The 25,527-nt window shown below is 45.1% G+C and overlaps 1 protein-coding gene across 1 annotated transcript in view; it reads right to left on the minus strand.

Annotated features, from left to right (window-relative positions):
• Positions 1–224: 224 nt before the first annotated feature.
• The window catches only part of PYGM (glycogen phosphorylase, muscle associated), an 81,002-nt gene continuing 55,699 nt past the window's right edge, over positions 225–25,527 (minus strand). Inside the window, exons 15-20 of the mRNA XM_044269762.1 lie at positions 23,425–23,483; positions 14,773–14,914; positions 14,216–14,423; positions 3,294–3,428; positions 3,074–3,140; positions 225–689 (exon numbers count right to left, since the gene is read on the minus strand). Coding sequence (XP_044125697.1) covers positions 537–689; positions 3,074–3,140; positions 3,294–3,428; positions 14,216–14,423; positions 14,773–14,914; positions 23,425–23,483 — 764 coding nt within the window. The 3' untranslated portion in view covers positions 225–536. The remainder of the gene's footprint in view (positions 690–3,073; positions 3,141–3,293; positions 3,429–14,215; positions 14,424–14,772; positions 14,915–23,424; positions 23,484–25,527) is intronic.

Consider the following 25,527-nt stretch of genomic DNA (forward strand, 5'->3'; position numbering starts at 1 on the left):
AAACTGAATGTACTCCGTATGCATTCCGTTTCCGTATTTGCGTTCCGTTGAAAGATAGCACATGTCCTATTATTGCCTGCAAATCACGTTCCGTGGCTCCATTCAATGTGTCCGCAAAAAAAAAAACTGTACACATACGGAATGTACTCCGTATGTCTTCTGTATCGTTCAGTTTTTGCAGAACATCTATTGAAAATTTTCTGCCCAGCCCAATTTTTTCTATGTAATTACTGTATACTGTATGTGCCATACAGAAAAACGGAACTCAAACGGAAACAAAATACGGAACAACGGATCCGTGAGAAATGGACCGCAAACACTGAAAAAGCCATACGGTCGTGTGCAGGAGACCTAACAGCGAGGCTGTGAGCTGGGCAATGATTCAATGAAGGGATTGGTTAGGAACAATTTTTGTGGGGTGATTGAAATGTTTGACGTTTCTAACTATTTGCACTTTCTACATTGCATGATAGGCAGTGATTCATTTCAGTAAGGAGGAGAAAGTGCACTGTATCCAGTATCAGAGTTAAGGGAAATTATTCACGTGGAACATCAGGTGGAGGAATTTTTAAGCTGCTAGGCTCTACACCCCATATTTCCCGGGCATACTGAGCAATTGTCCGGTCACTGGAAAACTTTCCTGATCCAGCAATGTTGTGAATCACTTTGCGAGTCCATTCTCTGGGGTTCTGCATAAGACAGAAAAAAAGATGTAAGCAAAATTTGAAAAATAAGGTGATGTGTCAGAGTTAGGGATGAGCGAATTTCTTATTTTGAAATTTGTTTTCTGTTTGGGTGGTTGTATAATGTGAATTGCATTATGGATTTCGTTACCAATTCACCAAGTTCCCAAGTGACGCAATTCACATTATACCACAACCCGAACCGAAAACGAATTTCAAAATAAGAAATTCGCTCATCTCTAGTAAGAGGTTTAAGCAAATGATGGAAAAACTCTGAATAAAATAAATAAAATAATAAATAAATAAATAAAATAATACCATTAGTTATGTAAAAAAAAGTCAACCAAACTTCTTTTATATTTTAATTATGGACAATATTCGCCCAAATATTTGCGAATTAGAATATTGCCCCGCCACTCATCACTATTCTAGAGTCCAGCAAAGACTAAATCTTGGCTGATTTAGATTTTTTCATAACTGGTAATACACTAAGGCCCCATTCACACGAAAATTACAAAAAACTGTTAAAAAGGTAAAAATTGTCAAATTTTTATTTATTTTTTCATGGATGCCTTTCTGAAAAATGGCCATTAAAAATGCCTCCTTAGGCTTGATTCATTTTATCATTGTATTATACACTGCACAGTTTCAGGGGCTATGGCCACCGCCGCAGCGTAGTTGCAAGGTGTTCAGGATGGGAGCTGCTGCGCATGCTTGCCTATGCGTGCTACAATGGTCCCAGCCACCAGATAGGCTGGCACTTTTTCCTATAATGTGCAAGCACGGCCACCGCTGCAGGATTACAGGGTGGTCGTAACCCCTGGATGGGAGTAGTGTATAATGTGATGGGTTTTCCACACAACTTCAGTCAGTTTTTTCTGCGATTGCGTTCAGTGTTTTAGTTATTTCTGCACTAGTGCAATCAGTTTTGGATGCGTTTTTCATACGTAAGAAAAACTGAAGAATTACAAACATCTCCAAGCAACCATCAGTGAAAAACGCATTGTATCCGGATGCAATCAGTTTTTTCATGCAAGCTACCATTCACTTCTATGGAACCAGAGCTGTGTGAAAAGCGCAGAATATAGAACATGCTGCGATTTTCCCTGAACGCAGAAATAATGCGTGAAAAACGATGCCCATGTACATGGACCCATTAAAATGAACGGGTTCAGATTCAGTGCGGGTGCTATGCGTTCACTTCAAAGCTCGCTCGTGTGAAAGAGGCCTAAGGCTCCCTGCATATGGCGCTGCATCATGTACACACCCTCTGTGGTGGCAATCATAGTCCCTAATGTTTCTTCAGCTCCATACGCACTCCACTTGTCATCATGGTATAGTCCCACAAAACACCTTCATAATGCAGCACGTCACGGAGCATGCCCTGCTCATTTCTTGCACATTCTCACAGAATGCTAGTATGTATGCTTGTGTAAAATCCGGGGTACAAGTATGGCCCAAGGAAGGCAATGTTGCTGTAATAAAGATCCGTCCTGCGTGTTTCATCGCTTTAGCTAACATATAAAGGGGCTGTCTCACTGCAGTAAGTGGCATTTATTATGTAGAGAAAGTTAATACAAGGCACTTACTAATGTATTGTGATTGTCCATATTGTCTCCTTTGCTGGCTGGATTTATTTTTCCACCACATTACACACTGCTCGTTTCCATGGTTACACCCCCACCCTGCAGTCCATCAGTGGTGGTCGTGCTTGCACAGTATAGAAAAAAGCACTAGCCTTTTTTCTATACTGTGCAAGCACGACCACCACTGATGGACTGCAGGGTGGGGGTGTAACCATGGAAACGAGCAGTGTGTAATGTGGTGGAAAAATAAATCCAGCCAGCAAAGGAGACAATATGGACAATCACAATACATTAGTAAGTGCCTTGTATTAACTTTCTCTACATAATAAATGCCACTTACTGCAGTGAGACAGCCCCTTTATATGTTAGCTAAAGCGATGAAACACGCAGCGTGGTCAGTAACCATGGAAACGAGCAGTGTATAATGTGATGGAAAAATGAATCCAGCCAGTAAAAAAAGCAATATGGATAGTAACAATACATTAGTAAGTGCCTGCTACAGGATAAATGCCCCTTACTGAAGTGAGACAGCCCCTTTAAGTTACTTGCAGCCATTTACAGAACCTATTTACTTACATTGTACATCATTTACTGACACAATGTTATGTGATGACAAACCTCTACATACCGCGCGCATGCATGAATAAGATTAGGAGCTCTTTGGACAGCCATTCACTGTTAGAAGCTACGGGATAGTATTGCTGATTTGATCATGCATATATGGAAGCATATCCATCTATGTGTCATCCTATTATCTGCTGTGCGATGTGTGTCAGTGTGACAGTCTGGACTATGACAGTTCACCTTGTAAAGAGTGCTGACAGATTCTTGACATCTCATATAATCTTCATAATCTGCAAACACTTTGAACCTGAAGAGAATAACACAACATTTGTGAGCGGTGAGCTAGCCTGAAGCTGGAGCAAGTGGAGGGAAAGGGGATAAAATACAACCAGCAGGACAGACGCGGGGAAAACGCGGACTGTTAGGCAAGAGACAGAGCGAAAGAAAGAGAAATTGTTACCTGTCATGATTCATCAGCATGTTGACAATGTCCTTGAAGAGGTCAGGTTGTTTTGGGGAGAAATATCCTGAATTAAGCTGATCAATCACTTGCCTGAGCTCAGGAATCCTCTCATAATATGACCGAGCATTGTAGCTGTGCAGAAATCACATACGTCTTACTGTTAGCATCCATGTGCATGTGAATACAATAGATTAAACATTATGGACACAATGAACCTAATGAGGTTTTCCCTTCAACCACTTCTATAATCTGAATGATAGATTTGTTTAACCTTTAAATATCTTTTTAAAAGGGCAGATTATATGCCGGTAAGGAGTGGTGATTGACGCTACAGCCTCTGGATCAGCACTCCTCTAAATCGCTCCATTTAATAAGAATAACGACTGTGCATGTAAAGCATTCTTTAATACGATAGTTCATCCATTGTCAGCGGCACATAAATGGGAAGAGATGTTCCCAATAAATGAGCATTTTTATGCATTAAAAAGGTAATCGGCCAACAAACAAAGCACTTGCTCGTTTGTCAGATGATTGGCGGGTTATTATCATGTGCCCAAGATGGGGAACAAATTCATAGAAACATTCATCGGACAAGGCCTTTAACCCTTAGGATACTGGAGGTTTTTTCCTTGAGTCAAAACTTTTTTTATTTTTCCGTTCACATGTCCATATGAGGGCTTATTTTTTGTGGGACAAGTTATACTTTCTAGTGCCACAATTTAATATGGCATACAATGTAGTGGGAAGTGGGATTTTTTTTTCCAAATGGTGTGGAATTGAAAAAAAAAGCAATTCCTCCACCTTTCAACAGGTTTTGTTCCTACGGCGTTCCCTTTGCGGCAAAACTGACCCGTGCCCTTCATTCTCTGGGTCAGTATGATTACAAAGATACCACATATATATATCTTTTTTTTTTCTGTCTAAATAGGGTAGAAATAAATTAACACTTTGAAAGAAAAATTTTTTTTTTTTTACATCACCATATTCTGCCCCCATAACTTTTTTATAGTTATATCTACTGAGCTGGGGGGAGGGGGGGGGGGGGCATTTTTGGCAGGACAATATGTAGTTTTTATTGTTACTATTTTGGAGTGTGTGTGTCTTTTTTATCACATTTATAAAAAAAAATTGCATAAAAGAAGAGGTGAAAAATTGCAAATCGGCCATTCTGACCTTTTTACGTTACACCTATTTCTATATTTTAATAGTATGGGCGTTTTTATAAGCGGTGATGCCCTTGATCTTTAAAAAAAACTTTTATATTTTTTAAATTTTTTATATATTTAACAGGTTTTTTTAAAACTTTTTTATGGTTTTGTAACTCATGTTTGAGGCGATAAAACTCTATTTTATTTTTAATTCTGTGCCGTTATGTTAATTATATAGCCATATTGGTACTAGAATTGCTCATTTCTTATCAATTGCAGCTTCAATTTCCTGGGTATCTTCTGAGAGACCCAGTGTATTTAAATAAATTACCGGCATCCACATTGGCCGCTTGATCAAGGCATCTAAAGGCTTTAATGACCGTGACCGGCATTATTGCCAGTCAGGGTCATTAGCCACGGGTCTCTGCTGTTTGAAACAACAGAGACCTGCCGGCAATGGTGCCCACTGTATGCGTAAGCTGGCGCCATGTTTGCCCATCGCTGAATGGGTTAAAGCGGATTTCCATGGAGATATTGTCTGTTAAAAAAACAGGCCAGAAGATGATAAAAAAAATTACGAAGACGTTCTCACCCTCAGCGATCCCCGGCCACTGCCGTTCCATCGCTGCTATGGTCCCTGCTGCCCTCGACTTCCTGGTCTTGGCTTGACAAACAACAAATGGCCTGGAAGCCTACTCAGTCCATTGCAGGCCAGAGCTGTGAGCCGCCTCACCCACTTATTTGGCTGTGAGGGAATTCTAAGTAATTTCCAGGACTAGGAAATAAGAGCATTGGGGACTGGAGAAGCATTAAAACAGCAGCAACAGGAAATTCATGAGTAATGATTTTTTTTCTTTTTTCTTTACCCTTTTTTATTTAATATCTTCCCAGTCAACTCTTTTTAGGACATAGTCTGTTTTGCCCTGTAGGATGCAGCATATCAAGACCAATCACTTTTTAACTTACTTTTCCATCTACATAGCTGTTGAGTTTTTTTTTGCAGGACAACACGGCATAATTTGGGGTACGTATAATGTATTGTATAACTTTTATGAATTTTTTTAGCATGTCATAGTTTTTTGTGTTTAGTTTTTACAGTGTTCATAGTCAGTACAACACTATTACCAGGTTTCCTACTTTTCCAATAATAAATTCTTTAAAATGAAAACAAAAGTTATTGTATACCACATTGCATGACCTATGACATTTTATTTTTTCTATTGGAAAGGTGTGCAAGGGCTTGTAAATTTACCAATTTAGGGGTACACATTTTTTTTATTCAATTTTTTTATTATTTTCTTGAAGTTGGATAGGTGAAGAAAACCATTGGGCCAGATAGACCAAAGCTGTACGGAGGTCTATGATAACCAGACGCACACAGCTGTGCCTAATGTATGATGAGGAGTACACCTTGTCATAGATCAGGCACAGCATCTGGCAGTCTGTGCACCTATACTGATAGGTATAGGAGATGGCATAGATTTCAGAGTTCTTTACGGCAGAAAACGGGTGTATAATATGATAAACATGTCTGGGTTTTGCAACTTTTTCACGCCACAAAAGTGCCATATTTTAAGATAACTCTGCCCCATTGTGTTTTTTTGTGTGTGTTTTTTTAACGTATTGTTATGAATTCGGAGCTACCAATTTTGTATAGTGTTTTTCTATAATGAAGCCTTTTATCAAAAAGGCAACTTTTATACTTCAAAACACTTTTTTTTACAATATTTATTCTCATGGGCATTTGACCATGTGATTGTTCACTTGCATAATACACTACACTACTTATATAGTACAGTGTATTATGCCTATTAGGCCTAACAGGAATAAAAATATATCAGATCTTGGGGCCTCAGTTACTGGCACCACAGTGTGAGTATAAGAGAGAGAGAGAGAGAGAGAAAGTATGAGGGTCAGACGGATCTATTGGAAAGGATTCCACCAGATCTGAAAAACTTGAGGCGCCTCATGTTTTGTAGGAGTTGGGTGGAAAGGAGGTTGGGTGCTAGATACTAGAGGCTGCTCCAGGTTTAGTCAGGTCGACAAGGGTGTCTGCCTGTAAAGGATATGGTAGTATACCAAAATAGGAGGACTGGTAGGTGGTAGTACCCTCCAAGTCTCACCTATTCTTGAATAAACCCTTTTGGGCGCCAATAGTTGTCGGTCGATAGTGGTGGCTAGGTGTCAAGCTACTTTGGTGTGTAATAGGTTTTACATCAGCGTAACATTTGCAAAGAAGTGGATTAAAGGATATAGGGATGTATATAGAGATATCGATGTATAGGATAAAACCATAAATATACGTATATATAAAATCTGTATAAAAGATTGTACACATAGATAGGATCACTGCATAACGTCTCAAGTGCCTGAGAAACCGTGTTCTGCAGTATCGTACACGATATAGTGGGGTACAGTATATATGTAGATATATATGTGTGCATATTCTCTCTACATATAGTCCGCCTCCATTGCTCTTTGCTAAACCTTTTTTAAGTTTTGTGTTTGTGTACTCTATTTTGGGTTTTTTATTTAAGGATTTTTATATAATACTTGGATGTTTCGGTCTGAGTATGTCCAGCAGTTTAAAAGGAATATAAGTGGAACATAGATGTTAGTTGTGCAATATGGGGTTGGAGGTGGGGGAGGGGAGACGGGGGGTGGTGGCGGGGTGGGTGAGAGGAGGAGAAGGGAGAAGGAGTGCTTTTTTGGAACTTCGGAGGGGGTAGAGGGAGAGAGTGATAGGGGTGTTTTTGGGGGGTATTGGGTGTAACTCTAGCGATAATTGGTGATTTAGTAGTTGGCGTGTTCCAGTGTTTCGTTAAGGCCAAATGGAGTGAGGGTGTTGAGTTTAAAAATCCAGAACATTTCCTTCCTACAGAGTTGTTGGTAGGAAGGGGTTTGTTCTAGGGGGGGTGACCTTTAGATCGAGGGGGTTGCTTTCGTGCGCTAGTGTGAAGTGGCGTGAGACGCTGTGTGTCGTGATTTTTCTTTTTATGTTTGATCTGTGTTCGTTCATTCGCTCTCTCAGGGTTTGTGTCGTGTGGCCAACATAATTGATATTGCAGGGGCATTGGAGTAGGTAAATGACGTTTCTGCTGGCACAGGTCATTTGTTGTAGAAATGGGATCTTGCCTATGGGGTGTGGAATGTCTATCTCTCTGTTTGCTGTTTTAATCATCTGGCAGAATTAGCATTTATTCACGCCGCATTTTGAAGATCCATTGAAATCTGATGTTTGTTTGTTGATTTTTGTCTGTTTCGTCATTTTTTGGGTGTGTTTGGGCATGATGGGGCTAGAATGTTTTTAAGGGTTTTTGCTCTTTGGAAGGTGAGTCTTGGTGTTTTCGGGATTTCTTTACCTAGAATGGGGTCTTTGAGTAGTACTGACCAGTGTTTGGTTAAAATGTGTCTGATAGTTTGGTGGTTTTTATTGTATCTTGTGATTAACCCTGGTATGTAGGGGGTTTCTTTTGTAGCTTTTTTTCTTGATTGGAGGCTTTCCTTCTGATCTATTTTGTGAGATTTTCTTTTTCGAATTTTTGATGAGTTGTGGGGGGTAATTTTTTTGTAGGAATCTTTGGCTTAGGGTCTCTATTTCTGTTTTCATGGTGTCCGTGTTTGTGCAGTTGCGTCTTATGCTTTTCATCTGGCTAAAGGGTATGTTTGTCTTCTGTCATGGTTTGAATCTCTCTGTGACAATGGCCACACCCATCTGCCTCCCAGCCAAGCTCTTGAACTAATCCCTGCTTACCTCATTTGCATAGCCAATCAGAGGGGGTTTTACAATTTACCAATTGAAAGAGGTGTTCCAACTGTCAATATAAATATATATGTGATGCATTCAATAAAGAATTGTCAGTTTGAACTCACATACAGCCTGACCGGTGTTCGTTCTGTGAGAATTAAAACGTAACGAGCGGTCGTTTGAGGCCGGATCATCAACGGCGGAACCAGCAGATATTGTGGTCACATCAGGGAGAGCAGAATAGAGCAAGCAGGGGCTCGTTACATTGGTGGCAGCGGTGGGATTGGCTCTCCAGTTACTGGGACACTCCAAATCACAACTAGGAATGACCAGCTACGCAGCCTGCAGGAGAGACACGCTGAAAAATTTACTTGAGAGCCGAGGAGGGATCGCTGGGACAAAGAACAAGGCCACCTTGATCAGTGAGTTAGCTGAGATGGATCAGAGGGATGGTGATGCTGGACCTCGGTCCGTGGAAGCCTTGTTTCAGCAACGAGTTAGATAACGGTTGGCATTATATGGTGCCAACCCATCCGAGACCGCCATACAGAATGCCATCAGAGACATCCAGCTGCAGGATGAGCGGCAAGAGAGAGAACTAGAGCGACAAGAGAGAGAATTGGAGCGACAACATGAGTGGAGAATGGCGGAAATACGGCGATCAGAGACAGCACCTAGAGATACAGCACCTGTCCGTAAGTTGCCCTTTCACGCATTCAAATTATTTAAGGAAGGAGAGGAGGAAATATAAGAGTTCCTCCAGGACTTTGAGAGACTGTGCCAGACACATAAAGTGCCGTCCCAAGATCGGGTCGCCTTACTGGCGAGTAACCTAACTGGCAAAGCTGCGGATGCGTATCGGGCCATGGAGCATGAGGACGCCATGGATTATGACCGAGTAAAAGAAGCCCTGCTAGCCCGATTTGCCATTACCCCTAAAGCCAGCCGGATTAAGTTTCGAGAATCCCGGAAACAAGGCAACCTAACCTACGTGGAGTGGGCACCTCGTCTGCAGCGGAACCTCAAGGGCTGGTTCCAGGGAAGCCATGCTCATACCATAGAAGACATCACCCAGCTAGTTCTCTTAGAGCAGTTCTTTGACCACACCCCTCCGATAGTACGGGATTGGTTGCGAGATAAGCGGCCACAGATGGTACAGCAAGCAGCTACTTTGGCCGATGAATATCTGGACTCTCGGAGATCCATTAGAGGCCAGCGCTATCTACTACCGCGGCCCAGTGTACCGACCTCGAGCCCAACTCCAGTATCTCAGTAGGCTGCCTCTAGACCCTTAGCCCAATCAAAACCTTCTACCGGGCCTAAGTGCTATACATGTAATCAGACGGGTCATCTGCAGCGTTATTGCCCTAACCGATCCCCAAGGTACCAAGAGACTGCCCAGTTATCCAGGTCGGCGACTTATTGCCTCCAGAACGAGGCCAACCCTCTAGATGTTCAGGAAGAGTTTGGTGAGCTGTTCGAAGCCGATCCCGTCCAGGCCGCAGCTGAAGATAATCGGCAGCACCATCGTCAGGCGGTATGGGTTAATGGGCAGCCGACCCAGGGACTTTTAACGTTAACCCTTATTCAGCCTAACATGGTTCCTCAGTCAGCCCGAACCGGCCAGACTGTGGCAGTCAGGGTAGCAGGGGGCAAGGTGCTGCGCTTATCCACCGCCAGAGTTCACCTGGATTGGGGCTCATGGAAGCGACAAGTGAGAGTAGGGATACTCCGTGAGTTACCCGCAGAAGTACTTTTGGGAAACGACTTGGGGCATTTGACTTCTTCATTTGCACCAGAGACTGCCATGGCCGTGACCACTCGACAACAAAGCCACCTACAAGGCAACTCCACTCCTATGGGGACCCAGGTAAGACCAAATCCTCCCACGTTACCCTGACTTGACAACCCCATGTCCTGGGATTCTCCTTCCGATGTTAGGCAAGAAACCCGGAGAGACCCTACTTTAGCGTGCTATCGGGACAGGGCGGGCAATTATCCAGGGGGGTTAGGGGAAGACAGAATAGAGTGGGAGGGAGGGCTTCTTTATCATTACACTGAAGGGGTGGGCAACGGGAAGCGCGAGGGCCCCCACAAACAGCTAGTCGTACCCCAGAAGTACAGACAGGAGCTATTGAGGCTGGCTCACGACATCCCCTTGGCTGGACATTTAGAGATAGCTAAGACCCGAAGTCGGTTGTCTCGTGCTTTCTTCTGGCCTAGGTTACATGCAGAGGTACGAGAATAGTGCCGGACCTTTGAGACTTGCCAGATAGTAGGAAAGGCGGGGGATCATCCAAAAGCCTCTCTGCACCCCATGCCGATAATTAGGGAACCCTTTAGCCGGATAGCAGTAGACATTATTGGCCCACTGGCCCGCCCCAGTGCCACTGGGAAGAAGTATATTCTTACAGTGGTGGATTACGCCACCCGCTACCCAGAAGCCATTCCCCTATCCAATATCCAGGCTAACACGGTAGCTGATGCCTTACTGCAGGTGTTTACTAGGGTAGGATTTCCCCAGGAGATATTGTCTGATCAAGGAAATCAGTTCACTGCCGAGCTGACCCAGCAGCTCTGGCGCCTCTGTGGTATTAAAACCCTCCAGAGTGCACCCTACCACCCCCAAATGAACGGGCTGTGCGAGAGATTTAACGGGACCCTAAAACAGCTACTTCGGGCCTTCGTGGAGAGTAGAAAGGATTGGGAAAAATATCTTCCCCACCTACTGTTCGCATACAGGGAGGTACCTCAAGAGTCCACAGGGTTTTCACCATTTGAGCTGTTGTATGGGCGAAGGGTTAGGGGACCCTTAGACTTAGTGAGGGCCCAGTGGGAAGGGGGAGAGGATCCTGAAGGCCTCCCCATCCTTAGTTACGTCTTGGAACTCAGGGATCGACTACGGGAACTTACTGAGCTAGTCCATGAGAATATGCAATCAGCCCAGAGTCAGCAGAAGGTTTGGTATGATCGATCTGCTCGGAATCGCACTTTTTGTGTCGGACAGAAGGTCCTAGTATTAAAACCCTTGAAGCAAAATAAATTACAAGCCTCCTGGCAGGGTCCCTATCAGGTGTTAAAACAGCTGTGCGACACCACCTACGTGGTCACCAGCTGTGCAGACACAAGAATTAAGAGGACATTCCACATCAATATGATGAAGGCCTATCACGAGAGGGCTGAGGCAGTAGCCGCTATATGCGCTCCTGCCACCGGGGACTCTGAATACCTGCCGATGCTGGAGCTTCCTGCAATCAGTAACCATTCTGGGGGGGTGGAAGATGTTCAGTTAGGAGATGGGTTAGGACCCCAGGAACAAGAACAGGTCAGGGAATTACTCCAGGACTGGAAAGAGATGTTCTCAACACTCCCTGGATACGCTCACTTGGCAGTGCACAAGGTGGAGACCTTCGGACAAAAGCCCCTGAGACAATCAGCCTATAGGATTCCCGGAGCTGTGCAAGAAGGGATGAGAGCAGAGATTAGGGAGATGCTTGAGTTAGGGGTGATCGAACCATCAGCAAGCCCCTGGGCTTCTCCTGTAGTATTAGTCCCAAAACGGGATGGCACGACCCGATTTTGTGTGGACTATAGGCGACTGAATGACTGTACTGTGACAGATGCCTACCCCATGCCCCGAGTGGACGAATTGTTGGACAAAATAGCTCAGGGACATTATCTGACTACTATTGACCTGTGTAAGGGTTACTGGCAGATTCCCCTGGAGGCGGACGCCATTCCAAAGTCGGCCTTCATCACCCCGTTGGGCCTTTACCAGTTCCGGGTAATGCCATTCGGGATGAAAAATGCTCCGGCTACCTTCCAACGAATGATAGATCAACTCCTCGGTGGTCTGCAGGATTTTGCATGCGCATATCTTGATGACATCGCACTCTATAGCCAGACATGGGAGGAACATCTCAGACACCTAAGCATAGTGCTAGACAGAATCAAAGTTGCAGGCCTGACCCTGAAGCCAGACAAGTGTAATATCGGGATGTCTGAGGTACAATATTTGGGACATAGAGTGAAATGTGGGAAGCAGAGGCCGGAGCCTGCAAAAATCGAGGCCATCCTAAACTGGCCGGTTCCCAGAACCAAGGCCCAGGTACTTAAATTTTTAGGGACAGCCGGGTACTACAGAAAGTTTGTACCTCACTATAGTGACATAGCCAAACCACTGACGGACCTGACCAAAAAGAATCTCCCTAGACAGGTCCTGTGGTCCCCGGAGTGCGAAACAGCATTTCAACAGTTGAAAACCACCCTAACACAAGCTCCCATACTGGCGGCACCCGATCCTAACAAACGCTTTGTCGTACATACCGACACCTCCATGTTCGGACTGGGAGCCGTACTAAGTCAAGTTGGCGACGATGGGAAGGAGCACCCGGTGGCGTATCTCAGCCGCAAGTTGTTACCCCGTGAAGTTGGATATGCTGTCGTGGAAAAAGAATGTTTGGCTTTAGTCTGGGCTTTAAAGAAATTGCAGCCCTACGTCTATGGACGCTCCTTTACCGTCATGACGGACCACAATCCCTTGATATGGCTAAACCGGGTGGCGGGAGAGAATAGTCGATTACTAAGGTAGAGCCTGGCTTTGCAACCCTACAATTTCACCATACAATATCGGCCAGGGCCTCAAAACGGGAGTGCGGATGGATTATCCCGGCAACGGACCTGGAATCTTAAGACTATTTTTCCAACATCCTCGAGTTGACCCGGTGAGGGTCCCACTGTGGCTGTTGGACTGTTTCCCAGGAGGGGGGGGGGGGGGGGGTAATGTCATGGTTTGAATCTCTCTGTGACAATGGCCACACCCATCTGCCTCCCAGCCAAGCTCTTGAACTAATCACTGCTTACCTCATTTGCATAGCCAATCAGAGGGGGTTTTACAATTTACCAACTGAAAGAGGTGTTCCAACTGTCAATATAAATATATATGTGATGCATTCAATAAAGAATTGTCAGTTTGAACTTACATACAGCCTGGCTGGTGTTAGTTCTGTGAGAATTAAAACGACACGAGTGGTCGTTTGAGGCCGGATCATCAACGGCGGAACCAGCAGATATTGTGGTCACATCAGGGAGTGCCGTGAGAGCAGAATAAAGCGAGCAGGGGCTCGTTACATCTTCTATTTATGGTAGTGACAGCTGTTGAAATCTAGGAAGCTATTGGCGTCTACGTTTTTAAAGTGTGTGCTGGTGGAGATAATGTTGTTTTTACTATTGAGGTGGAGGTCTAGGAAAACTGCGTTAGTCGGGTCTGATTCTAGTGTAAGTTTAATGTTCCAATTGTTTTTGTTGAGGGTCTGTATGAATGTTTTGAGGTGATTGTTATTTCCTTGCCATATGAAGATGATATCATCAATGTATCTCCTAAAATTTGATGTTGGGGTGCTTAAATAGACCAAGTTGGTCCTCGAAAGCCCCCAAAATACCAGTCCTCCTATTTTGGTATACTACCAGAGTGTGAGGGCACCGAGAGGGTGACAGAGGAAGACCATCCCAGGTTAGATTGTGTGGTTGCTATTGACTGTGTCATCTATGGAGTAACACAGCCAAAATCAGAGCTAGCTGTATGGCAGTTTGCAGGGCCATCATGTCACCCTATGCCACTAGCATTGCTTCAGGTAATACTTGGAGGCACAGGTTTTTGGACGCATTGCTTCTGGTAATACTTGGAGGCACCATAGGGAGGCACACAGAGGCTCATAGGAGCTTCAGGCATTGTGTGTCTTCATACAGCCTCTATGCCTTCATGTACATGTGGCCTTATGCTGCCTGTCTGTTCCTAGTTATCAGCACCTACCTGTGCTATATATCATGCAAGGCTAAGTACATGGGAATATTAAATAGCTCACTAATTTATAACAGACATCACCGTCAGTTGATCTGAAGTATTGTACTGTACATGGAAAACCCATGGCATGGTTTATGTGATGTTCATGTAATGTATCTGTAACTGTTTAAGTGCAGGAATAAACTACTAAACATCATAACTGAAAAGGGTCACTTCTTACCCTTCACGGTCTAGACGTTCCACATCAGGTACCCTCATGCCGAAGATGAAGATGTTTTCTTCTCCAGCTTCTTCAGCCATTTCCACATTGGCTCCATCCATGGTGCCAATAGTAAGAGCCCCATTTAGCATAAATTTCATGTTTCCTGTTCCTGAAGCCTCAGTGCCAGCGGTAGAGATCTGCTCAGAAAGGTCGGCAGCAGGAACCACTGATAAGAAGCAGACAAGAAAAGCAACATGTTTTTTTTTACCAAGAATCTTGCTAGTATCAATTTGTCAAAGCCAGGATAATGCTGTAAAATGAAAGAGTTTTTCTGCAGAAGTGCTATGCTATAACGGGCAGTTCTATGGTCTATGACGCGCACACATAATGGTAGCAGATGACATCTACTAGATGAAGATATCAAGGACTGATATATCACTGCAATGCACCATGTTATCTTATCGAAACAGGATTGCAGAGGAGCATTGCCTGGCCTATAAGACTCCTCACGACAATTTGTCGCTCTTCATAAGGAGATACAGAATTCCCCGAATCTTATTGAAACTGAAACACACCTTTTTCTGCAAGGGATACACGATAGTTCTCCAAGAATATGAGTTTGAGCCTGTCTCCAACTGCTGGGTCATTGTTGATAACATCTCCCACAGAAGTGATCAATTTGATGATCATCTTGGCCATATGATACCCAGGAGCAGCCTATCAATGAATGACAGAGAGACCAATGATACAAGAAAGAAGAGGGAAAACTGAGAATGTGAAGGAGGAGGGAGAGAGAATAAATGAGACAATGATGGATGGAAGGAGATATACTGCATGAAAGTAAAAGCGTAAACAGAGAGATGCATAGAGATAATAAATGTGCACATCTGTAATTGCGCTGCTCTTTGCATTATCATACGTCAACATCTTCACCCCTTGTGTTACGAAATATTAAGACAATTAATAAGAAGTGACAAACTCTCTATTGTAGTGCTCGCATACAGAAGACATAAACCATCTTAGCTTTAGAATTGTATAACATTTACAGTCAATTGTGCATAACATATTCCCTAGTCCTGAAATATAGGGAGATTGCACATCCAAAAAGATTCTTGTGACCAGTGAAAAAATGTAACATGATTGCTCCCATGTAGATTGCAGTGCTCCAAAAAGATAATGCAATTGCTAAATATATAAAAATACACATTATGTTACATTTCATTATTAGCAAACTGTGACCATGAACATCCAGTTCAATATGAGCAACATGATAAAGAGCGGAAGAAGATTGGTATAAGTGTTATGGGTAAAGATTCAATGAGACTTCTAATTTCTTCATCTAAAGTCCTGTTCTTTCTATGCTTAGGAGGCCAGTGGCAGTCCTATAAGTGTCTGATAGTCATAACTGTATGCACCAGCGTCGGGAGGCTGTCAATCACTGATAAGACTGCCCAATGGACCCCTAGGCTCAGAATGAGCAGATTTAAATGAATAAAGTATAAGATTAGCAGAATTGTTTCCTATAAACCTATATATCATTCATCTCAGCTTCTCCTGCTCTATAACATGCTCACTTTAAGGGTTAATTTAATTATTTTTCACATCAAGTATGTGCAAAAAGGCTGCTGATTTCTCACAGTGGCATATATGAGAAATTGGCTAAACCATAATGTAAGGGCTAGGAGAACAGTCTGCCCTACATGAAACCCACTGTAAAAACCAACATATCTGTAAATAGCTCCTGATAGTCTCTAGAATTTGAAATAAAGAAAATATTCCAATATATTTACCCATGTGGAAACTTTAGGTCTTTGGAGAAGCTAGTGTCTGCAGTGGCCTCTGTTGGTGTGGTTTAATTATCTTCCTGAAAGGTATTTACAGTGTAAGGCCTCATGCACACGACCGTTGTGTGCATCCGTGGCCGGTGTGTCGTTTTCCGTTTTTTTTTCCGCGGACCCATTGACTTTCAATGGGTCCGTGGAAAAATCGGAAAATGCACCGTTTTGCAGCCGCATCTGTGATCCGTGTATCCTGTCCGTAAAAAAAATATGACCTGTCCTATTTTTTGGACGGACAACAGTTCACGGACCCATTCAAGTCAATGGGTCCGTGAAAAAACACGGATGCACACAAGATTGGCATCCGTGTCCGTGATCCGTGGCCGTAGGTTACTTTCATACAGACGGATCCGAAGATCCGTCTGCATAAAAGCTTTTTCAGAGCTGAGTTTTCACTTCGTGAAAACTCAGATCCGACAGTATATTCTAACACAGAGGCGTTCCCATAGTGATGGGGACGCTTATAGTTAGAATACACTACAAACTGTGTACATGACTGCCCCCTGCTGCCTGGCAGCACCCGATCTCTTACAGGGGGCTGTGATCCGTACAATTAACCCCACAGTGTGTGCCCCCCCCCCTCCCTCTTTTGTATTTAACTCATTGGTGGCACAGTGTGCGGCCTCAGAACAGCCTCCCCGAGTTCTCTAGATCCAGCACTGCCAGATACGGAGAAGCATCATACTTACCTGCTGGCTGCTGCGCTGTCTGTGACCGGCCGGGAGCTCCTCCTACTGGTAAGTGACAGATCATTAAGCAATGCGCCGCACAGACCTGTCACTTACCAGTAGGAGGAGCTCCCGGCCGGTCACAGACATCGCAGCAGCCAGCAGGTAAGTATGATGCTTCTAATATTGCTAAGTAACCATGGCAACCAGGACTGCAGTAGCGTCCTGGTTGCCATGGTTACTGATCAGAGCCCCAGTGATTAAACTGGGACTCCGATCGGAACTCTCCGCTGCCACCAATGATCGGGGGGGATGTGGGGGGGAGGCCGCACACTGTGCCACCAATGAGTTAAATACAATAGAGGGAGGGAGGGGGGACCGGGGGGCCGCACACTGTGCCACCAATGAGTTAAATACAATAGAGGGAGGGAGGGGGGCCGTGGGGGGGCGCACACTGTGCCACTAATGATAATACAATAGAGGGAGGGAGGGAGTGCGGCACCTGAGGGGTTAATTGTGCGTATCATAGCCCCCTGTAAGAGATCGGGTGCTGCCAGGCAGCAGGGGGCAGTCATGTACACAGTTTGTAGTATATTCTAACTAGAAGCGTCCCCATCACCACGGGAACGCCTCTGTGTTAGAATATACTGTCAGATATGAGTTTTCACGATGTAACTCAAATCCAATGGTATATTCTAACATAGAGGCGTTCCCATGGTGATGGGGACGCTTCAAGTTAAAATATACCATCAGATCCGATGGTATAAAAGGGACTTCTGACTTTACATTGAAAGTCAATGGGGACGGATCCGTTTGCAATTGCACCATATTGTGTCAACGTCAAACGGCTCCGTCCCCATTGACTTGCATTGTAATTCAGGACGGATCCGTTTGGCTCCGCACGGCCAGGCGGACACTAAAACGACTTTTTTTTCATGTCCGTGGATCCTCCAAAAATCAAGGAAGACCCATGGACGAAAAAACGGTCACGGATCACAGACCAACGAAACCCCATTTTGCATGAGGCCTAAACCATATTGCACACCATATTACAAACCCATAGTTGAACTTTAGTACTGTATTTGCGATCCGTATGGTGTACATCCCAAATACAGTTGTCTGGATGACGTTTTAAGGGGTCATCACATCCCAAAAGTCTGGCCCGTCTCCTTCTGGACCTTCTCCTGCATTCAGCGGTGGACTAACATGCTCAGTAGCTTCTCAGCTATCCTCCTTCTATCTGCGCCGGTATAGTGATTAGTGTTGATCGAGCACCAAAGTGCTTGGGCCGAACCCTCGGGATGCTCAAGTGCTCTACCGAGTCAATGGTCAATGGGAGAACCTGAGCATTAAACCAGGCACCCCTTCCTCTGAAGAGGGGAAGGTGTCTGATTCATACGAAAAGGTCAGAAATTGATGGAAACACCACCGAAATAATTCTGGAATAGCATGTGGAGGATGTCTGGATGCATCTTGGACTCCCAGGCCGCTGCTGGGAATGATGTTGTCTGAGTAGTACGCCACTTTTACAGACTGACAATAATACATACAAAACCGAAGATAAAAGAGATTTTAGAGGAAAAATTGTTAGGAAACATTCTTTCTGTGATATTTACTTGTATATAAAGTGCAAGTGCTGCCAAAAATTACAAGGAAGAGGCACTCCGATACAACCTGTATATCACATAAAGGAGGGCCTCATTCACATTGTGGTACAATTGTTCAGATAGTGGGACTCCTACACTCATAAAGCCTATGCACTAAGTGAAAGGGCTGCCAAAAATTACAAGGAACCGTCACTCCAATACACCCTTTATTACACATAAAGGAGGGCATCATACACACCCTTGAAAAATTACAATTGATGGCCTGCTGGTGACCCTCTAAAAACATTAGGGGTGAGGGCCTGCTGCTGAGCTGAGCATCTAAAACATTAGGGGCAAGGGCCTGCTGCTGAGCTGACCATGTACAAAATTATGGTTGAGGGCCTGATGCTGAGCTGACTCTATAAAACATTAGGGGTTAGTGCCTGCTGCTGAGCTAACCATTGAAAAAATTATATGCAAGAGCCTGCAGGTGAGCTGACCATGTAAAAGATTGTAGATGAGGGCCTGCAGGTGAGCCGACCCTGTAAAACATTATATGCGAGGGCCTGCAGTTGAGCTGACCCTGTAAAACATTATATGCGAGGGCCTGCAGGTGAGCTGACCCTGTAAAACATTATATGTGAGGGCCTGCAGGTAAGCTGACCCTGTAAAAGATTGTAGGTGAGGGTCAGCAGTTGAGCTGACCCGGTAAAACATTATATGCGAGGGCCTGCAGGTGAGCTGACCCTGTAAAAGATTGTAGGTGAGGGCCTACTGGTGAGCTGACCCTGTAAAACATTATATGCGAAGGCCTGCAGGTGAGCTGACTCTGTAAAACATAATATGCGAGGGCCTGCAGGTGAGCTGACCCTGTAAAACATTATATGCGAGGGCATATACGCAAGGGCATTATATGCGATGAATAAGCATGTTAATAGGATGGAAGAGGAGGATGAGGATGATAAAAGGAAGATTCAACCATATACCCCTTTTTGTGGTGGAAGGGGTGCATGGTAATACAGTGTATTCAGTAAGTTATAAACAACAAATTTAAAGTGCCTTTATGGTCATCAGCTTTCCTCTGGTACAGTCGAGAAGTCAGGGTCAATCCAGGCCTTTTTTCATTTTTATAAGAGTCAATCTGTCAGCATTTTCAGTTGACAGGTGGCTACGCTTATCTGTTATAATGCCACCAGCAGCACTAAATACCCGCTCAGACCAAAACGCTGGCGGCAGGGCAGGTCAGCACCTCCAAGATGTAGAGCGCCAGTTTGTGCCACGTGTCCAGCTTGGACACCCAGTCGTTGTAAGGCACTGAGGGATCATTGAGGATGCTGACACGGTCTGCTATGTACTCCTTCACCATCTTCCAAAAATTTTCCCTCCTTGTGACAGTAAGCCAAGCATCAGGATGAGGGTGCTGGTGGGGTGTCATGAAACTGTCCCAGGCTTTTGAGAGTGTTGCCCTGCCTCTGTTGGAACTGCTGTGTGTTCCCCTTGTCTCCCCTTCTCGGTTGCCCAAGGAACTACGGACTCTGCCACCAGCATTGTCAGAAGGAAATTTTTGGAGCAATTTTTCAACAAGGACCTTCTTGTATTGCACCGTTTTGCTTGTTCTCTCCACCAGAGGAATGAGAGATGAGAAGTTCTCTTTGTAGCGGGGGTCGAGAAGGATGAACAACCAGTAATCCATGTTGTCTAAAATGCATATAACGCACAGGTCGCGGGAAAGGCAGCCTTACATGAAGTCAGCCATGTGTGCCAGAGTACCAACAGGCAAGACTTTGCTGTAGTCATCAGGAGGATGACTCTCAATCTCCTCATCCTCCTCCTTCTCTTCTGCTCACCAACGCAGAACAGATGGAATTAAACTTCCATGGTTACTACCCTCTGTAGCGGAGGCAACTTTCTCCTGCTCCTCCTCATCTTCATCATCCAATTTGCGCTGAGAAGACGAACTGAGGGTGGTCTAGCTATCACCCTGTGTACTGTCTTCCCCCATTTCCACTTCTTCCATATGCAAATCATCCGCCTTCATTGTGAGCAGCAAGCGTTTCAGTAGACACAGAAGTGGGTTGGTTACGCTGATAATAGCGGCATCGCCACTCATCATCTGTGTTGATTCCTCAAAGTTGCGTAAAACCTCACAGAGGTCAGACATTCATGCCCACTCAACGCTTGTGAAGAGCGGAAGCTGACTGGAAAGGCGACGACCATGTTGCAGCTGGTATTCCACTACTGCCATCTGCTCACAAAGCCTGGCCAACATGTGGAACGTGGAGTTCCAGCGCGTGCTCACGTCGCACAACAGTCGGTGAGCTGGCAATTGCAAGCGCTGCTGCAGCGTTGCCAGACCGGCGGCAGCTGTAGATGACTTTCGGAAATGGGCACATACGCAGTGCACCTTCACCAGTAGCTCAGGCAAATAGGGGTAGGTTTTGAGAAACCGCTGAACCACTAAGTTGAACACGTGGGCTAAGCATGGTATGTGTGTGAGCTTGCCGAGCTCCAAAGCCGCCACCAAGTTACGGCCTTTATCAGACACAACTATGCCTGGTTGTAGGTTGAGTGGCGAGAGCCACAGCTCAGTCTGGTCCCTTATACCCTGCCACAGCTCTGCGGCGGTGTGCTGTTTATCCCCTAAGCATATCGACTTCATCACTGCCTGTTGCTGCTTCCCCACTGCAGTGCTACACTGCTTCTAGCTAGCAACTGATGGCTGACTGGTGCTGCAAGCGGATAGTTCAGAGCTGGAAGTGGAGGAGGAGGCGGAGGAGGAGAAGTGGGGGTTGGAGCCACTAACGTAGGTGCTGGCAGAAACCCTGATCGACGTCGGTAGCACCTGTGCCATCCCAGGGTACGACTCGCTCCCAGCCTCCACAACCTTCACCCAGTGTGCCGTCAGGGAAATGTAGCGTCCCTGGTCGAATTCACTTGTCCATGTGTCTGAGGTTAAGTGGACCTTCCCAGTAACTGTGTTGGTCAGGGCACGTGTGATGTTACAGGACACGTTGGTGTAAGGCGGGCACAGCACACCTTGAAAAATAGTGGCGGCTGGGGACTGCGGGATGGCCGCCGACATCTGGCTGTGGAAGACATCAGTGTCCACAAGCCTAAATAGCAACATTTCCAGGGCCAGTAATTTGGAAAGCTGCACATTTAGTGCTATGGCCTGTGGGTTGGTGGGTGGGTGGCTGGGTATTTGCGCTTGCGTTTAAAGGGCTGGGGTAAGGACATTTGGACGCTGCTCTGGGACACGGAAAGGATGTGGTCGCTGATGGTGTTTGCGAAGGTCCAGGTGCAGGGGGCGGGAGGCATCTGGGCCTGAGCCTTCAACAGGGGATTGGCCAGCATGTAACACAGGGGAAGAGGAGGCAGTGGTGTGACCCGCTGACACAGATTGTGGACCCAGGCATTCGTCCCACTTATTACGCTGCTTGGATGCCATGTGGCGGCTCATGCTGATGGTGGTGAGGTTGCTAGTGTTTACGCCCCGGCTCATTTTGGTACGGCACAGGTTGCAAACTACTATTCTTTTGTCGTCCGCACTTTCCTCAAAAAAGCGCCATACTGCGGAACACCTACCCCTTGGCAAGTGAGATTTCCACAAGGGGATGCTCCGTGGAACAGTTGCGGGCCTGTTTGGTGTGGCCCGCCTTCTCCCTTTTGCCATCCCACTGCCTCTTCCAGCCTGTTGCGGTGCTGCAGATCCCTCCCCCCTCCCCCCTCCTTCCCAGGTTAGGTCACTGACTTAATCGTCCACCACCTCCTCTTCCACTTCCTCACTCTGCTCATCCTCCTGACTTGTTGACCTAACCACAACCTCAGTGATGGACAACTGTGTCTAATCCTCATCATCCACCTCATTAAACACTAATTGCCGTTGCCCACCGTCCTCTTCTTTTGACTGTTTGGGAATAAGGGCACAAGATCTGTCCCTGTTCAAGCATTCTTGCCGAGAGGCCCAAAAATCAAGGAATGGCGATGAAAAGAGGTCTTTGGAATATCCGAGTGTGGGATCACTTATTTGCCCAGACTGTCCATGGTGGGAGGAAGGAAGATCAGGGTGAGGATTGTGTTGAGCAGACTGTTGGCTACTGAGACTGGACTTTGTGGAAGACAGGGTGGCGCTTTACCTGCTGGAAGCATTATCTGCTGCAATCCAACCGACCACCTGGTCACACTGGTCTGACTTCAAGAGTGGTGTCCTGTGCCACCCTGCAAACTGGGACATGAAGCTAGGTATCGTGGATGATTGTTTTTCTTGTGCTCTGGCAGCAGGCACAGTTTCTACGCGCCCAGGGCCACGGCCTCTGCGTGCACCATCAGCATCACGGTCACTTCTCCGTCCCTTACTGCTTGCCTTCTTCATATTAAATGTTATATATGCTTGAAAGTATGTCACACGTACAGTAGCTTAGGATTTGGAAGTGTATGCGCAAACAAATTTAAAAAGGTATTTGGGATGTGGAAACGTCACACAGGAGATATCCCGCAGATAATGTCAATGCTGTCACCAGTGGCTAATAAAAAACTACAAGGAATGTCACAGGTATTTGGGATGAGGAAACTTTATACAGGAGAGTTACCACCGGTAATGTCACTGTCCGCAGCGTCTACGGAAAAAATAAATGACACATTCCGGCCAGCCAATCACTGTAATGCCAGTAACCAACATGGCTACAGCATTACAGTGAGGGCAGCACTTACCTGCATGTTTATTGGCTGAGTAGCAGCAAAAAAGTGCGGGGAGGAGACTCGAGCATTGCGCTCCAGCACATGCAGTATTCTGCTGAATACAGCCATGTGCCGAGCATCGGGATGCTCGAGCTGAGCTGGTGTTTGGCCGAGCATGCTCGATCAACATTAGTCGTGATCTCTTAGTGGAGTTACTCAGACATCTTTTATTCATTCTTCCCATTCATTGTTAAAATAGTGGTGTGTATTACTCCAGTGCAGATATATATATATTTTTTTAATTTCTGGTTTTAACCGCTTTAAGGAAGGGTCCTTTCCATTTGGCTGAATGTTACATTGTTCAGCATTGCTGCCTCAGGAGTTTTAGCTAAAGGCTGTTCATTTTATAGTCAATTCACAAGCGACCGCTACATTATAATATGCTATAGTCTACCCACCTTTCCTCCGATCATCACTGTCCTGGGCACCCACTGCTTGTTTGGCTCTTTCTTTATGCCTAGGAGAGTCATAGGTCAGCATTAGTCTCGTACAATTAAACCAATTTGAAAAGTAAGTAGGCCATATTTGACCATGCAGCCTTTCTATTACATCTCATCTATTCGGGTGTTGTCACTAGTTTGTAAATTACAGATTCTAGCTTCTATTCTAAAAAAGGAAACTTTAACAATTTCTCCAGGATTACTAGCTAGGATTAAATAGTGGATATTTCATATTGGTTGTAAGGTTATTAATGGAATGCAATTGACTGTATAAGAATTCAACCACAGGATAATTCCTGATGTATACCTCCGACGGATGCCTCTGGTGGCTGATAGAGCCAGATAGAGAACAATGTCGGGAGGCTCAGTCCCCACCCGTAACCTAGAAAACTCTGGAAGATGTCCCCATCCTGCGCTTAGCTGGGAGGAATAAGCACAACAGAGGTGATAATGTGCATAAAGCCTGAACTTTTCTTAGGGTCTAAATTGTTTTGTACAATAATTGGATTTGACAAAAAAAACTATTATAAGCAGCCAGTAGGAAAACTGCTGGATGGTAGGCTGTCAGTAGTGTAAACACCAGGAAGATTTGCCACGTAGCAAGCTAAGTGTATTGCTTAGGTGGATGTTTAGGGAATGGCTATAGAGCTTGAATGGGATCTTTTGGCCCCTGTTTGGTGAATGGGGGGCCCATGGACATGTTAAATGCATGTGCTGAGAGTTTCGTGTGTTATGGGATGTTGGGATTATAAGGGGAGATTTATAATCTCCCTGCGTCACTTTTGTGGTGTGTTTGGGACTTTTAAAATGCCACTTGTGACAAATTTTGTTGCAAGTGGTGTTTCTGCACCGCCATCGCCACTCTACCTAAAATGGTTCATGGTGAGGGCGAGGCCAGCGGGTCCTCCAAATTTATCTTTCATATGCGCAAATGAAGACAGAAATCTATGGCTGCTTAGAGCTGCTGTAGAATTCATTCTGGCGCACGCCCTGCAGGAGGATGCACCTAATATATATATTGTACATTGTACAGCAACTTAAGATATTTCAAAGATGGTGTAAAATGCCGGACTTTGATAAATCCCCGCCATAGTGTTTTGATTGTGCATGTTAACATATTTGTATTTAAACTAGAGAAGATGCCCTTTTCTACTAACTTCATAAACATAGGAACAAAAAGAACATAATACTATGGGAAGGGCTGCAGGAATTCAGATTCCCTGTGCAGTAGAGTTCCATGGGTCCAGGTCAAGCTTTGTACAGTACAGGGTAAATGCTGCTGTTAGTGGCCCCTGCTTTTTACTGCACTGGCATTTATCACTTCCAGTACATCATGTAATCCCCCCTCAGTCAGGCATCCAGTATACTTGGCCCTTGAATTGAATCCCGATACTTTGCTTAGCAGATTCAGCAGGAACATGAGGACACAGAAGGGGCAATGAGCTCTGCAGGACATGGCACTGCCTGTAGGACACATTAAATGAAATGCTGCTGCCGCAGAGACGTGAGACATGCCAGGTGGAAGGGACCTAATTCATGGATCTAGACATTTAGTAATAACATTAACAAGATGGCCCCTGGGGCCCCTGAAGTGAAGTCTGGAACTTTCACATACACCACGCTGCACTGGACAAAGGCAAAAGAAGAGTGCTTCTAGCGCTGCTTCTCAGTTCTGATGACATGGACATGTAGATGAGCGAGTTACCCTTACAGGCCTCACACCCATTGACTGGACAGTCATTTTGTGTGTATAGCCCTGTATAGCACAGTGCTTTACAGACGAGATTCAAAAGTGCAGTGACACAGTCCCTCCTACCCATTCGTGTTCCAAATTTTTTGCGTGAATATCGGCACTTCGAGAATCCGCAAATATTTAGAATATAGTGCTATATATTCGTAATGACGAATATTCGTTCGTTTTTTTCTTGTTTGTTTTTTAACACAGCACACATCAGGTGATCATCCCTCCCTTCTTCTAACTTGTGGGCCAATGAGAAGGCTTTGTCACAGCTTAGCAACCAAAAGAAAAGTTGCCTACCAGTTACTATATAAATCAAGACA

Source organism: Bufo gargarizans, chromosome 10 (assembly GCF_014858855.1).
Source record: "Bufo gargarizans isolate SCDJY-AF-19 chromosome 10, ASM1485885v1, whole genome shotgun sequence".
Classification (NCBI taxonomy): Eukaryota; Metazoa; Chordata; class Amphibia; order Anura; family Bufonidae; genus Bufo; species Bufo gargarizans.